General features: G+C 59.0%; 1 protein-coding gene across 1 annotated transcript in view; it reads left to right on the plus strand.

Annotated features, from left to right (window-relative positions):
• GRAMD4 (GRAM domain containing 4) overlaps positions 1 to 13,919 on the plus strand; it is a 44,986-nt gene that overhangs the window by 18,840 nt on the left and 12,227 nt on the right. Inside the window, exons 3-4 of the mRNA XM_019651686.1 lie at positions 9,064 to 9,272; positions 10,762 to 10,906. Coding sequence (XP_019507231.1) covers positions 9,064 to 9,272; positions 10,762 to 10,906 — 354 coding nt within the window. The remainder of the gene's footprint in view (positions 1 to 9,063; positions 9,273 to 10,761; positions 10,907 to 13,919) is intronic.

Raw genomic sequence — 13,919 nt, forward strand, 5'->3', positions numbered from 1 at the left:
TGGATGGATGGATAGATGGATGGATGAATGGATGAGTAGGTGAGTAGATGGATAGGTGGGTGGATGGATGGATGATGGGTGGGTGGGTAGATGGATGGATGGATGGGTCAGTGGATGGATGGGTGGACAGGTGGACAGATAGACTTGTTCTCTCCACTGGGCACACCGCTCTCTATACACCCTGCAGGGCCTCGCTGGGTACCTCCCAGCTCTCTGGATGCACCTCTCCTTGCTCCCATCCTTTCTGGTATTTGGTCCCTAAGGCGAGTGTTGTATATGCCACCTTTGCTTCCTAGTGGGCTTGCCCACTCAGGGCCTGGTCTCCCCTTGCTCAGGGAACAGGGGTCCCTCACTGCCCCAAGCCCAGTGCTGAGCAGGGAACAGGTACTTAGGAAATAGCCCGTTGCCGTGGAAAAGGCCTGGGGCCCGGGGGCTCTGCTGCTGGTGCTAAGTGGGGGGTTGAAAAGAGGGTGAGGGCTGGGGGCTGAATGCACACGCACTTCCTGGTTTGGTCCTGGGCCCAGGGCCCCAGAGCCTAGGTCGGGGAATGAGAGGCCACACGCCGTCTTTGCTGAAAGGCGGTCACGGTTCCTGAAAATCAGCTGTTCTGGGTGAGACACTGGTCAGGACCTTATTTCTCATTATTTCACGTGGGAAAACGGGGATGCTGTGCCTGCTCATCCCCACACCCCCAGTCAGGCTCCTAAAACGGGCCCGAAACACAGCCGTGTGCCAGCGTCTCCGCAGCGTCTCTGTCGGGTTAGAGCGTGAGACGCTTAACACACCGCTGCTCCTTGCTTACTGACCAGTCTGTACGGCTGTCGAAACTTGGTCATCGTTCCATAAACGTTGTCTCCGCGTAGCAGCAAATAACAAGCAGTAGGCAAATGTCAGGGAAGAGATAAGACTTGAGCTGACAACAAAAGCGAGTTGTCTCCTGTAGTGAGCTGTTTCCCCCCAAGTGGAGGGGCGAAGTGGGTGCTTCTTTGCTGGTGCTGAAAGTGGAGGTGTGCTCCCGAGGGGCTCCTGGCCTGACCTGGGGTCACTGGGAAGAGGGTGTGGCTCTGCCTCCTGGAAAGGCTGGCAGTGATGGTGGGAGGGGCGAATCGCACAGGCTGGAGGCCAGGTGAGTTGAGGTGAGAGCTGAGGCCGGAGATGTGCAGGCCGCCCACCTGGCCAGGTGGTAGGAATAGCTTTCTGAGGGTCCCAGTGCTTGCACTCGGCCGATGGGAAGGAGTTTTATTTAAGGATTATCACTTGATTTTTATTTTTGGCTGTGGCTGGGCCTGTTGAATTGTGTGCCAAGAGGACTCCTGCTTGAGAGTTCTACTTTTACAGGTTTAAAAATAGGCTTGAAGCTGAGTTCCTTCCTCCCAGCGACTTCCCTGGAGGCTGGGTGGTGGGCTGGGCTGTGCGGCGTCTTTTCTGTCTCCCTCTGAATCGGGGTGGCCGTGGGTGAGGGGATGGGTCTGGAGTCCCCAGTCAGCTTTCTGACGCTGCTCTTCTCGCAGACTCAGGGAGGTGTGACCAGGGGGGTGGGCTCAGAGCCCCTTGTGGGGAGTGCTGGATGAAGTGCTCTGTGGTGCTGGTTTCCTGTTTTCGGGGCTCCATGTCTGTAGCTCGTTGTGCTTGTCCCATTGAAGCAGCGACCAGTGCTCTCAGTGTCCATAAAGAAATGGGGCTGTGAGCTCGGCCGGGGCCGGATGCCTTTTCCTCGATAGGGCCCCTGAAAGCCCCCACCAAGGCATGACCTGGCTTGTTGGGACCCCGGGCTGCAAGAAGGGGACGTTTCAGAGGAGGAAACCAAGCATTAGAAAGTCAAGCAGACATCTCTGTGGGTTCTCTGGGCTCCCCATGTCCCCATCACATTCTGCCACCCGACTGCTCTCACGGGAAGTGGGTGGGCGCAGGCCAGGCCCCCCGAGGAGCTGTGTCTGGTTTCCCTCCAGTGCCACAAACCTGGCGGCTCGCTTTGCTCACACGTGTGTCCTGTGGAGCGGGAGCCGCAGTGAGGGAATTCATGAATTAGGGTAGAAGCTTTCTCCTGGTGCACATGTGGGTCCTAGAAGGTTTTGGGGTCCTGATTCATTCCTTGGGCAGGCATTGTGGCTCCCTGGCCTCCACAGCCTTCCTTTCTCTCTCTCACTCACACACACACACACACACACACACACACACACACACACACTCACACTCACACTCACACACACTCACTCCTGCAAACACGCCCCGACTGGCCCCGCTGTCTGCGTCAGGTCGGCAGACGCCATGGACCCTTGACCCCGTCATTGCCAACCCCAGACCTGGGAAAGGAGTGAATCATCAGGCACTGTGCCACGTGGCCAGGGCCAGCCCCACGTCTCCAGTGCAGCGGCTTTTCCTGCCCTGCGCAGCTGTGACCTCGTGTCTGATGCGCAGGGGTGTGGGGGCCCTGCCTGTGACTTAGCCACTGGCAGAGGTGAGATAACGTGCGTCCTGGCCCACCTGCGAGGGGTACAGAGGGACTTGAGAGCAGCCGAGAGTGCTGGCATCAGGACGCACTGAGGAGGGTCACGAGCTTGTGGCAGTGTCCTCCCCATGGGCACTTTCCACTGTAAGAGTTGAAGTCGGTGAGGGCTCTCTGGCCAGGGTGCCATCGTGGGGGCATCGTGGGGGCATCGTGGGGGCATTGGGAGAATCCTGCCTCAGGAGCGTTTGGGGCGCAGCTGCAGGTGGGGAGGAGAGACGTGGGACGCGGGAGCTGGCTGGAGTCCCCACACCCCTGAGGGCCATTTGACCTGCTAAAGGACGGCCCTTCTTTATTTTGTGACCTGTGGATTTTTGGACCAGGTGGAAGCAGTATGTCATCCCTCTCTCCTGGGGCCACTGGGGCCTCCTGGGACCCAGAGTTTTGTCTTGAGGGGAGTGTGGTGAGCATAATCCTAGTCCCCCAAAAGTGTCCACATCCCAATCACCAGGACCTGTGACTATGTCACCTTGTATGCCAGAGGGACTTGGCAGACGTGACTGAGTTAAGAGTCAGAAACAGGCAGATGATCCTGGATTGTCTGGGGACGGGGCCCATTGTCATCGCAGGGTCCCTGTAAGGGGGGCGGGCAGAGTCAAGAGGAGACGTGATGATGGACTCAGAGGTTGGAGCGATGTCATCGCTGGCTGGGGGTCACCAGGCAATGAATGCAGGGCCTCTAGAAGCTGGGGGTGGGGGGCGGGGAAACGTGCTCCCCGGGAGCTTCTGGAAGGAGCTAGCCCTGCCCACTTTCCCCGTGACTTTCCCCGTGAGGCCCATTTCAGACTCCGACCTTTGAAGCTGTAAGAGAATCAATTTGTGTTGATGTAAGCCATTGTTTGTGGTCATTTTTTTACAGCAGCAACAGGAAATTAATATGGGGGCTATTTGAGGGGCTTCATCACCTGTCCCGGTGTGTGGCGTCACACCGCCAACCCCACCCTGCAGGAAACCTTCTCCGCCCTCTCCCCGATGCAGCAGGGAGTGCCTGTGGCCCCGGCAGGCCACCCGTGGTGGGTGGGCGCTGCTCTGCCTGGCCCGCCATCGTGGTGTCTGCCGGCAGCTCAGGATACAGGCGGGCCCGTGCTGAGACCGTGGTCCCAGGGCTCTGCGGGAAGAAGGCTGTGTGGCCGACTGCTCAGGCCTAACGGAGCCTGGAGGTCAGAAGCCGCTGCCACAGCTCCCGGAGATCATGGGTCCCGGTGGGAGGCTGGGCCAGATGAGGCCGCCTTTGGAATGACCAGCTCAGCACTTTCCACTTGGCAGGAAATTGGCTCCTGTTTCTTTTCTTCCTCTTAGAGGAGAAATTGATGATGGAGATTTGCAGCGCCGCTGTGCTGTGCAGAGACGGCCGTGCTCTGCGCGCTGCAGTTGACCTAAATATGTCACCGTTGGAAGGGAGCGTGCCTGTAACGTCCACCGTCGTCGGCTCTAACCGTTACTTCAGGCTCAGGGAGAAAGGACTAGTGAGAGAGAAGCGGTTACAGAGGCCGGTTGGTTTAATCCATTTAGCTGCCAGGAAAGGAGGCACTTGGAAAAGGTGGAAGTCTTCTCGGGGCTTTGCTGGGAACAGGGACAATCAGGTTTGCTGCCTGAGGGGCTGCTGTCCCCACACAGCCTGCCCGAGGGGCCACTGTCCCCGCACTGTCTGGAACAGGGCTGTGAGGAGCGTAGTGGTCTGCGATCCAAAAGGAGTGTTTGGCTCAGCTCTGCCGAGTGCCTGACCCCACAGAGGCCCAGGTTACCAGGACATGACTCCTGCGCGGCCGGAGTCCCTTGTCTCTGACGCCCTCGAGCCTGGGAGTGTGTCTTAGCATGCTCGAAAGCAGGCGGTGCATCATGCGGGCCTTGGGAAGGATCTGTGTGTCCACGCGTGCTCACATCTGGCCTGGGTCCGGCCTGCCTCATGGTTGTCACGTGGTGGAACCTGGCTGCGCACTGACCTTTCACAGGTTAGTGACGTGGGGAGGGGAGTTCGGGGGTGGCCGAGTTAAGGAAAATGTGATTTCCTACTAACGGTGCTGGAAGGGCAGGAGTGCCTGATGCCTGGGGATGGAGGCGGTGTTGGGGGCTGCTGTGACCTTCAGGCGGGGCCAAGATCCACAGAGGTGATTGGGGCGCCTGTGGGTGCAGGCGGGAAAGCACCTTGACCTTGAGAACACCCCAACTTTGGCTCCCAGGAACAAGGCCATGATAACCTGGAGCCCCTCACCTCTGTTTTCTCCACAAGAGCCGCCATTGTCCCCACGTGAAGCAGACATGTGAGATGAAAAGCCCCCTGGCTCTTGGGGAATTCGCCCAGGCCTGGTCCCTGTGAGGTGGGGACACAGAGCTGGCACCTCGGGTGCCTGACCAGCCAGTGGCCACTCGGGGCAGAGGTGCTCTCACCTCTGTGGAGGGCTGTCCACCCAGCGTGCTGGGTTGACAGGTTTCTGTGGAGACTCACAGCGAGGTTCATCCATTGCTGGTCCAGTTAGCCTCCACGGAGCGCCTGCTGTGCGCCAGCCCCCCCTCCACCCCCCCACGAAGGGCCAGGTAGCTCAGAAGTGGGGCCCGAGGAGGAGGCCACAGGTCTCTCTGCACAGGAGGGTGGGGGGGCACCATGTGCGCCGAGGCCCAGGCTGTCCCACTGTCAGTGGGTTTGAGTCCTCTGGGAGGAGGGGGGCCCCAGGGTGCTCCCTGCGCCGGGGCGGACCCACCCCCCCTGGGGCCCAGGGTCCGGCAGGAGGCAGCTTCCGGGCTTACACGATGGCGCCAGTTCACAACATGGTGTGCTCACAGGGAAGCCCCCCATGCCTGCTCCCGGCAGGGCGTGGTGGCTTTGTCATGGCGGTGTCCCCGCTTTGACAGAGCCTGGCGTGTGATACTTGTGTAGTGAGTGTTTGCTGGTGAAGGAGGGTGTGAGCCGGGCATCGTGTGGGGCTGAGTGGAGGTCCCCATGGAGGCGGGGGCGCCTGGGCTCATCACCTGTTAGGGCTGTGGACCTCTGGTCATTGGAGCACCCCTCGCATCCCCTCAGCAGGTGCTGTGTGTGCAAGGGACATGGCAGGTGGGGACTCTGAGTGCCCTTGCGTGCTCGAGGCAGGGTCCCTGGGAACCCCAGTACAAGGTGGGGGGAGGCTGAGGCCGAAGCGTGGGGGCCGTGTGCCCACTGTGCAGGGCGCCCACATCCAGATGCCAGGAGCTGTGTACTCGGGCAGAGACCCTCCGCTCGCACTTGGGCTGATGGTTGAATTCCCACTGGACCCCTCCCCACCACTGCTGTCCTGTCTGTCCTGTCCTGGCCACCCTGCTGCATGCATCCTGCGGTCAGCACCTCTGCTCTGGTTGCTAGGCAACGAGTGCTGTCCCCACCCGCCCAGTGTCCATCACCACCACTTGACTGCCTTCTCCTTGAGCTAGGCTGAGTCCTGGGTCCGTCACAGATGCTGAAGCAGATGGGGCCTCCCTCGGGCCTGCTGGGAGACATGGGCCCGAGTCAGGGAACCCTTAGATGAATATAGACTTAGAAACGTGGTGTGTTTACCAGGGGCCATGTGTGCTAAGCCTTTCTCTGTCGACCCATGTCACCTCTGGGAATCCCCTCCCGGCACCATGAGGAGGACCCTTGTTGTCCTGACAGGAAAGAGCAAAACCCATGAGAGAAACTGACAAAAGGGCATGTTAGATCGGGAGGCAGTGTCAGGGAGGTCGCTAAGGGGAAACAGCAGACTGAGGTTGGGGAACACCAGCATGTGCAAAGGTCCTGGGGCAGGATCAGACTGTTTGAAGACCTAAAGGAAGGTCCCTGTGGCTTGAACCCAGTGAGCAAAGATGAAGGAGGAGCAGAAGGAGACAGAGCTGGTGATCGCGGTGGTGGCCTTGGTGGAAGGGCTCGCCGAGTGGGTGCATTTTATCACAAGCCCTGTGGAAAGCCCCTGCCGAGTTTTAAGTGGCAAGATCTGACTTGGGCTTCAGATTGGAGCCAGATTGAAGGGTGTGAGGGGAGCTGGGGGCCAGTTAGGAAGTGTGAGAGCTGAGATGAACAGAGTGGATGGATCTGGGGTGCTTGCAGGAAGAATCCTAATGTGTGGAGGTGAGGGCCCCGCCCATCTGTGCTGGCACCTGTCCCCTCCTTCTGCTGCGAAGGAGCCTGGCTACTAGAGGGGTGGGGACACAGCTCCCTTGGGCACGGTTAGGGAACTGAGGCCTGGCTTCCCGCAGCCTGGAGCAGGGGCTGTCTGTGTTCCTGTCACCTGCCTCCCAGGTTACTCTTCACTTACTGCCTAACCTGGGCTAGACCCTGCTTCTCAGTCTAACTGGGAAGTGTCCCCAGGGTCCTAGGCAGAGGCCACCCCTCCTCTCCGATCTCTACTTTGTGCGGCCCCTTGACAGAGCCACTTCTGTGCCCTTGAGAGGCACCGAGTTCATTGAGGCCTCTGTCCTCAGAGATGCGTAGCCATGCAAGGCCTCCACTGCTTCACCCCACGACCGAGGGGGTCTCTGAAGGAAACCGCGGCGGGTGGGACAGCTTCCTGTGGGACTGGGTGGCCCAGGGGAATCGGCAGGCCCCGGACGGAGCCAAGACACAGGTGCCTGATGGAGGCCCAATCACAGCCAACAAGGAAGCGCAGGAGGGCCGAGCGAGCGGCCACTCAGCAAACCTAAACATTTGTCACCGGTTAGTGACAAAATCCAGTGAGTCCGAACTCCCCAGGTGGGGGGTGGGGCCAGGGGCGTGCAGGCGCCTCCCCTATCCGCATCGGGTGCCCGCCGGGCAGGGAGGCTGCTGACCCCCAGCCTCTCCGTGTCCACTGCTGTGCTTTCTGGACAAGGCGCCACTTCTGCAAGCTGGACTGTGTCTGGGGCCTGGGGCCGCTGTAGTGACCGTGGCCTGAATTTCATGGTCTTGGGCTTGGCCCTGTGTCCCCAGGTCTGGTGAAGCTGCTGGGTCTCCCTAAGCACCTCACCATCCTACCCAGACCAGCAAGGACCCCACCGTGCCCGGCCATGAGGGCCGTGGAGTTCCGCCCGCAGCCCTGGCCCCTGGTCAGACCTCAAGGCAGTCCTGGCTCTCAGCTGGGCCGTCCTCACCCCCATTTGGTGAATTAACTGGTCACATTTCTAGGTCTCAGGGATGCCTTTTGGACTCGAGCAAACAGTGGCTTTTCCTGTGGGAATTTCCATTTGTAAAGCCTCAGCCTGTCAGCCCTGTGACCTGTGACCCTTCACCTGTACCGTCGTCACCATAGGCCACATCCAGAGCCATCTTCTGGGTAGAAACAATACTTATTGGGTCGTCGGAAAAGTCATGACGCATGTTTGCCACAGATGGCCCTAGTTCATTTTTGGAAGTCCTAGAGTCATCCGCATCTATGTTATTTCTATGTCATTTGACAGCTGAAAGTTCTAGTTTCATTCTGAAAAAAAAATTGAGCGATTTGGTTGAGTTTTGGAGATTTTACAAAAAGTTGAAGATGGAAGACCAAACTCTGCATTTTTGCCATATTTTACTGTTTTACTTGCATAAAGAAAAGAACGCGTGTCAAGCTTGTGAAAAGTTGCATAAAGTTTATGGTGACAATGCTCTACAAGAACGTCAGTGCCAACGATGGTTCACGAAATTCCATGCTGGTGATTTTGATCTCAATAACACTCCTCGGTCAGGGAGGCCTGCAAGATTGATGATGACAAAATGAAGGCATTGATCGAGTCAAATACATGTTACATGACACGAGAAATTGCAGAAACATTGAACATCCATCATTCAAGCATTCACAACCACCTGAAGAAGCTGGAATACATAAGCAAGCTCGATATTTGGGTTCCNGAGACTGAGGTCATGATCCTAAGCCGCCCCCACCCACTCAGCTGCACTCACCCAGGAAACTGCACCCTCCTCCCTGGGCCAGACCCCAAGCCTGACACACTGGGCGGCAATGCCCTCCCGGCCTCAGTGTCCCTAACCTGCAGCTGGCATAGGACCTGTGCATAGTACATGAGCGGGGGCCGTGGTGTGGCGCTGAGCACTGTGGCCGTGCAGTTCAGGGCTCTGGCTCTGCCGCAGCCGCCCCCCTCAGCCCCCCAGTATGCAGGTGGGTCCACAGTCACGTTGGCACCCTGCCTGCTCCCATCGCTAGGAAAACCAGGGCTGGCAGGTGCATGGCCTTGGGGAGAGTGACAAAAGCCCACAAATATAAAATGTCCCCAGTGGTCTATGCCGTCTCATTGTTTCCCTGGGGACCTGGGCTAGAACAGGCGTGCTCTGACCTGGGGGAGCCCACGCCATGAGGGCTGCCGGCCCCCTAGTCAGAGGGCAGGCTGGGGACACATCCCCCAGAGTTTTCCTTCATGTCACCCTCAGAGTTCGGGAGCTGGTTTTATTGTTGTTTGTCCCGACCCACCACTGGGTTTGAGGTAACAACACAAAAATGGGTGATGCCCCTCAGCTGGGGTCACCCGCCTTTTAGCTCCCCTGCCTTGCCGAGCCCACCAGGGCCACTGTTGCAGACCTGGGTTCCAGGAGGCCCTCGGGATCTTGGCCTCCTGCCGCTAACTCGGGAGTGTGGGGTGCTGAGCACGTGGGCACAGTGGCTGGTCCTGGGTGAAGTGGGACTGTCTGCCCCCAGGACTGTATGCTGGAATCAAGTTTTTCCTCATCGATTTTATCTTCAAACGCTGCCCGAGGCTGCGTGCCAAGTACGACACCCCCTACATCATCTGGAAGAACCTCCCCACCGACCCCCAGCTCAAAGAGCGCTCCAGTGCTGCTGCCGTGTCCCGCAGGGTGAGCCCGGCCTCCAGCGGGGGCCATGTCCGCTGTTCTGCATTCATTGTCAGTCACCGGAGAGCTGATATCCTCCCGATATAATGGGGCTCTTGAAACAACTTAGGTGTTTTCCGTGATTCCTGGCTCTGCTGTGAAGGGCCAGCCAGCTCTGGCCCAGCAAGGGACGGCTGCTGGCGGAGGCTGTGTCTCACTGGGAGGCTGGGCTGGTCCCCAGGAGATCCTGCCGTGGACTCTGGGGAGCGGGCCCCTCTGAGCCAGGCTGGCCCAGGCAGAGGACCGGCTGGGTATGGGGTGTGGGTCCCGGCTGCACAGAGCCTGGGGGCCTTGGGAGGAGGGAGCCCTCCCCTGTGACTGCTCTGCGGGTTGGTGCAGGTCCCGCTGTCCCTTGGCTCTGAGGCTCGGGCAGCAAGACAAAGCAGTACCCGGGATGGGCCCGCCTTGTGCCCACAGGCCGGTACTGCGCCCACCTTGCATTCAGTGGAAGGCTCTCTGGGCATCAGGCACCGTGTACTGAGCCAACCTATGTGCTGTCCTCGGGGTCTCAGACAAGTGGGGACATTCTGGGCCTTGTAGGACTCCCAGGCAGATCCAGGAAGGCTTCCTGGAGGAGGCGGCACTGGATTGCAGGGTCTTGTGTGTGAATGTTCTCTGAGGACAGAGTGTCTAGTGACCGCTTGATACTTCTGTTGCTGGGAGGGAAGCTCGGGGTCAAGTATGGGTCAGGTTTCCCGGGTTCTGGGAAAACAAAGCTTGTTAGGAGCCTGAACTCAGCAGCTGGGTGTGCAGCCAGGCATGTGTGAGCTAGTGGACAGGCTCTGGTCACACAGATGGTGGTGGACCCAAGGGAAGAGGCACAGAGGCAGGCAGCTTGGCGTCCTGGCCCTGGGGTGGCTGGGATAGGACCTTCCTGGGACCCAAGACTGCTTAGTGCTGGCCACTCTCAGGGAGAGAGCGAAGGGGAGGTGGGGTGAGGGCTTCCAGGATGGAGGACAGCCCCGCCAAGTGTCGCGTGGGCCTGTGTCTGCGCTTGCAGCTTGCTGAGCCAGTGTGTTTGTGACCCCGTGTCATGTGGACCCACTTTTTCTTTTGTTGCGGTCCCACGTGTGTGTTATCTCCTTTCTGGCCAGCTGTCAGGGCCCGACAAGGTACGGCATCCGTGTAGAAGCCCCTCCTCCCGTTGTGACCTGATGTTGTGCATTGCCGTGGTGTGACTGTTTTATATTTTCATGTCGCTTTTGGTGGCCTGTCCCCCTGGCCGGTTCCAATTCTGAAAAGTCCACCTGATCTGCCTCGGTCCTGAGCACCTGCGGCACAGCACCTGGACTGCATGTGCTGGGGGGAAGAGAGGGTCTCCCCACGTCGGGGCACACACGCCTGTTTGCTCGTCTGTGTGTGCAGCTGTGTGCGGGGAGGGAGGCCACGCTCGTCCTGGCCTGTCCCCCTCTGCACCAGCGTGGCTGACAGGGGCTGGCTGTGCTCTTGGCAGCTGCAGACGGCCTCCTCGCGGAGCTATGTGTCCAGCGCCCCAGCCGGCCTGAGCAAGGACGAAGACGCTGGTCGCTTCCACGGCACCAAGAAGGGCAATTTCCACGAGATCTTTAACTTGTCAGAAAACGAGCGACCCCTGGCGGGTATGTGTGCCGTGAGCCTGTGACCTGGTGGTGGGTGCCTCGGTCACCTGGTGGGTGACCTGGTGCTATCTGCCTCCTTCCCTGACTTCCTGGAAAGGCGGGTGGAGGCCTAGGGTGGGCTCCCAGCCCACGCAGAGCGACTCCTCTGTAGTCAACGAATGGTAGGAATTCAGCTGGTCCTGCCCCGAACCAGAGCCCCAGAGTTGGTATTGCAGGCGCTGCCCTGAGGTCCCCCTGGGCCTGTCTGTGGCCTGTCTGGTGATTTGGGAGTTCAGGTCCCTGCCTGCCGCCCACAAGGGACCTCCCCCTAAAACTCCTAAACTGCTGGTCTCTCAATGAACTGGGCTCTTAAAAATGTCGGCATCTGGGCCGGCCGAGTGGCGCGATGGTTAAGAACTGGCTTGGGACNATATGTAAGTATTTTTTGTGGGAACACAGCCATGCCCATTCTATTATATCTGTCCACAGCTGCTTTTTTTTTATTTTTAAATTTTTTTTATTGTTAGTTTCAGGTGTACAGAACAACGCAATAGTTATCCTTTTCACCCTCACAAAGTAACAACCCCCCTCCCCCATCTACTGCCCTCCCACCCCCAATATCATGCTTGTCTATTACAATTCCATGGACTCCATTCCAACACTCTACGTCCCGTGACTGTATATATATAATTATAGTTGACATACATTATTATTCAACATCAGCTTCAGAAATACAGTGCAGTGGTCAGACCTCTACACCGACTATGAAATGGTCTCCCTATCAAGACATGAGTCCATCTGGCCCCCTAAAAAATATTTACAACATTATTGATTATATTCCCCAGACTGTGTTTTCTATCCCTGAGGCCATATTCTAGTTACCAATTTGTATTGTCTCATGTCCACAGCTGCTCTTGAGAGCACGAAGCAGTCAGAGCGTTTACTCTTGGGTTGTCGGAAAAGTCATGACGCGTTTTTTGCAACGAAAAACATAGAAAAAATACATCATGACTTTCCCTACAACCCAATAGCTTGCTGACCCCACCTCTCACCCTAGAAACCCTACCATGTAGAGAACCCCTCTGTGCCTGGTGGCCTCTGGGCATTTGCGCAGGAGCGGGCAGCCCAGCCAGGACCACCGTTTCGCCATGTCCTAATGGTGGTGGACAGTGCCCCCTGCTGGCGACTCTGAGGCCTGCCTTCTGAAGGGACAGACTGACCTGCACAAAGTGCTCCCGTTCCAGGAGTTTGTCCTGGTTTTCTGAGTCTGATGTGGGTGGCTTTCTAAAGGCTTGGCTGTGGGTGAACAGAGGCCACTTCACCCACTGGGGCCCCCACCAGGACATGGTCCCCAACACACATGCCCGCTGGCTGGTACGCAGGGCCCTGCGGTGTGAGCCACTTCCCAGATTGACCAGTGCGTCCAGTGAGAGAGGGGCTGTCGCAGACCCACGTGGGCTGAGAGCTGCCTGGACAGTGCCTGCACTGGGGACAGCCTCCGAACTGCCCGGGTTGGGGGTGACGCACAGCCCCATGTGGTCTCCATGAACTGGGGTTCACCTTGTGGTGGAAGCAGGTCGGGCTCCATTTTCAGGGGGCCAAGCCTTTCATAGCCTGGTGTGAACTTCCACCCACTGGCGGCGAGCCCCCACCCTGCCCTCTGCAAACCCCCTGGGCCCCTTGCCCTCACCGGACTCATGCCTGTCCCCGCAGAGCGGCGGAGCCAGGGGCTGTGCCCCCGCGTGCAGAAGTGGTTCTTCGAGAAGTTTGGGGAGTATGTGGAAGACTTCCGGTTCCAGCCTGAGGAGAGCACCGTGGAGACGGAGGAGCCCCTCAGCGCCCGCAGGTGGGGCCCTCGGGGGAGCCAGGCCAGCGTCACAGTGAAGCCATGAAGTGGGGGTGCGGGAGTCCCCAGCCCAGCTGCCATGTCGAGCAAAGCAAAGGCTGCACAGGTTTTGAAGACGGTAGCATCCCCCACTGGGTGGTCTCGCTGGTGTTTTGTGACAAACGCTGTGTGGGGATGGTGGGCTCAGGGCGGGGTGCCCACTGCCCGGGCATTCCTTGTGGGGTCACACGCCCGCTTGGTAAACTTCGGTGCTGTTGTAGGCCCCTGGGTCTCCGAGGGTGCCAGACGGGCCAGGTCCCCCGCTCTCAAAGACTCAGGTTCCTGGGGAACGTGGGCAGGAGACAAGACCCCCTGTAGGGAGCAGCCATGAGGCCCATCCTGGCACGTGGCCCCTGTGTGCCAGGGTCAGCCATGTGCCCTGTGTGCCAGCAGAGCGCTGCAGATGCGGGCTAGGGGAACGCCACTGCAGGCGAGTCACCTCCCTCTCCCTGTCTTTTAGGTTAACTGAAAACATGAGGCGACTAAGTAAGTATCGAGCCTGTGGGGGGCTGACGGGTGGGTGTGGGTGGGGCCGGCCAGCAGGGGCGCTGCGATCTTGCACTGCACTGGATGTCTTTCTAGAAAGACGTTTTCCAGTAATTCCCACTCCAGCCTTCCTTCTGAAGCTGTTGGGAGTCTGTCCCAGGCCCACCCTGTCCGTCTGCCCCTCCAGGTGTGGAAGCCCTGGGGAACAGTGGTGCTTTCCCAGATAGCTGCCAGTGCCCAGGGGATGCAGCCAGGCTCCCCGGCCCTCCTCCTCCTGTGTGCGGACACAGGTGTGGGGTGGGGCAGACAGGCGGCATGACCCACGGGGCAACCGAGGGCCCAGGCGGCCCTGGCCCAGGGGCCGGGCGTCTCCGGGGCTGCGTGTTTGCGGTTTGCTTGCCCATTTCGGTCCCGCCTCTGCAGCCAGCCTCACCCCCTCCCACCCCTGGTGTGCCTGAGGGCCGGTGAGCACCGGCCTGACCCTGCCAACATTCTGTCCCCAGAGCGTGGCGCCAAGCCTGTCACCAGCTTTGTGAAGAACCTCTCTGCCTTATCCGACTGGTACTCTGTCTACACGTCTGCCATTGCCTTCACTGTGAGTGCTCCTCGGGGGGAGGTGGGGTGTGCATCCTCCTGAGGTTGCCCTAGGGACCCACCCCGGTC

The sequence above is a fragment of the Hipposideros armiger genome, unplaced genomic scaffold (assembly GCF_001890085.2).
Source record: "Hipposideros armiger isolate ML-2016 unplaced genomic scaffold, ASM189008v1 scaffold_164, whole genome shotgun sequence".
NCBI classification, from domain to species: domain Eukaryota; kingdom Metazoa; phylum Chordata; class Mammalia; order Chiroptera; family Hipposideridae; genus Hipposideros; species Hipposideros armiger.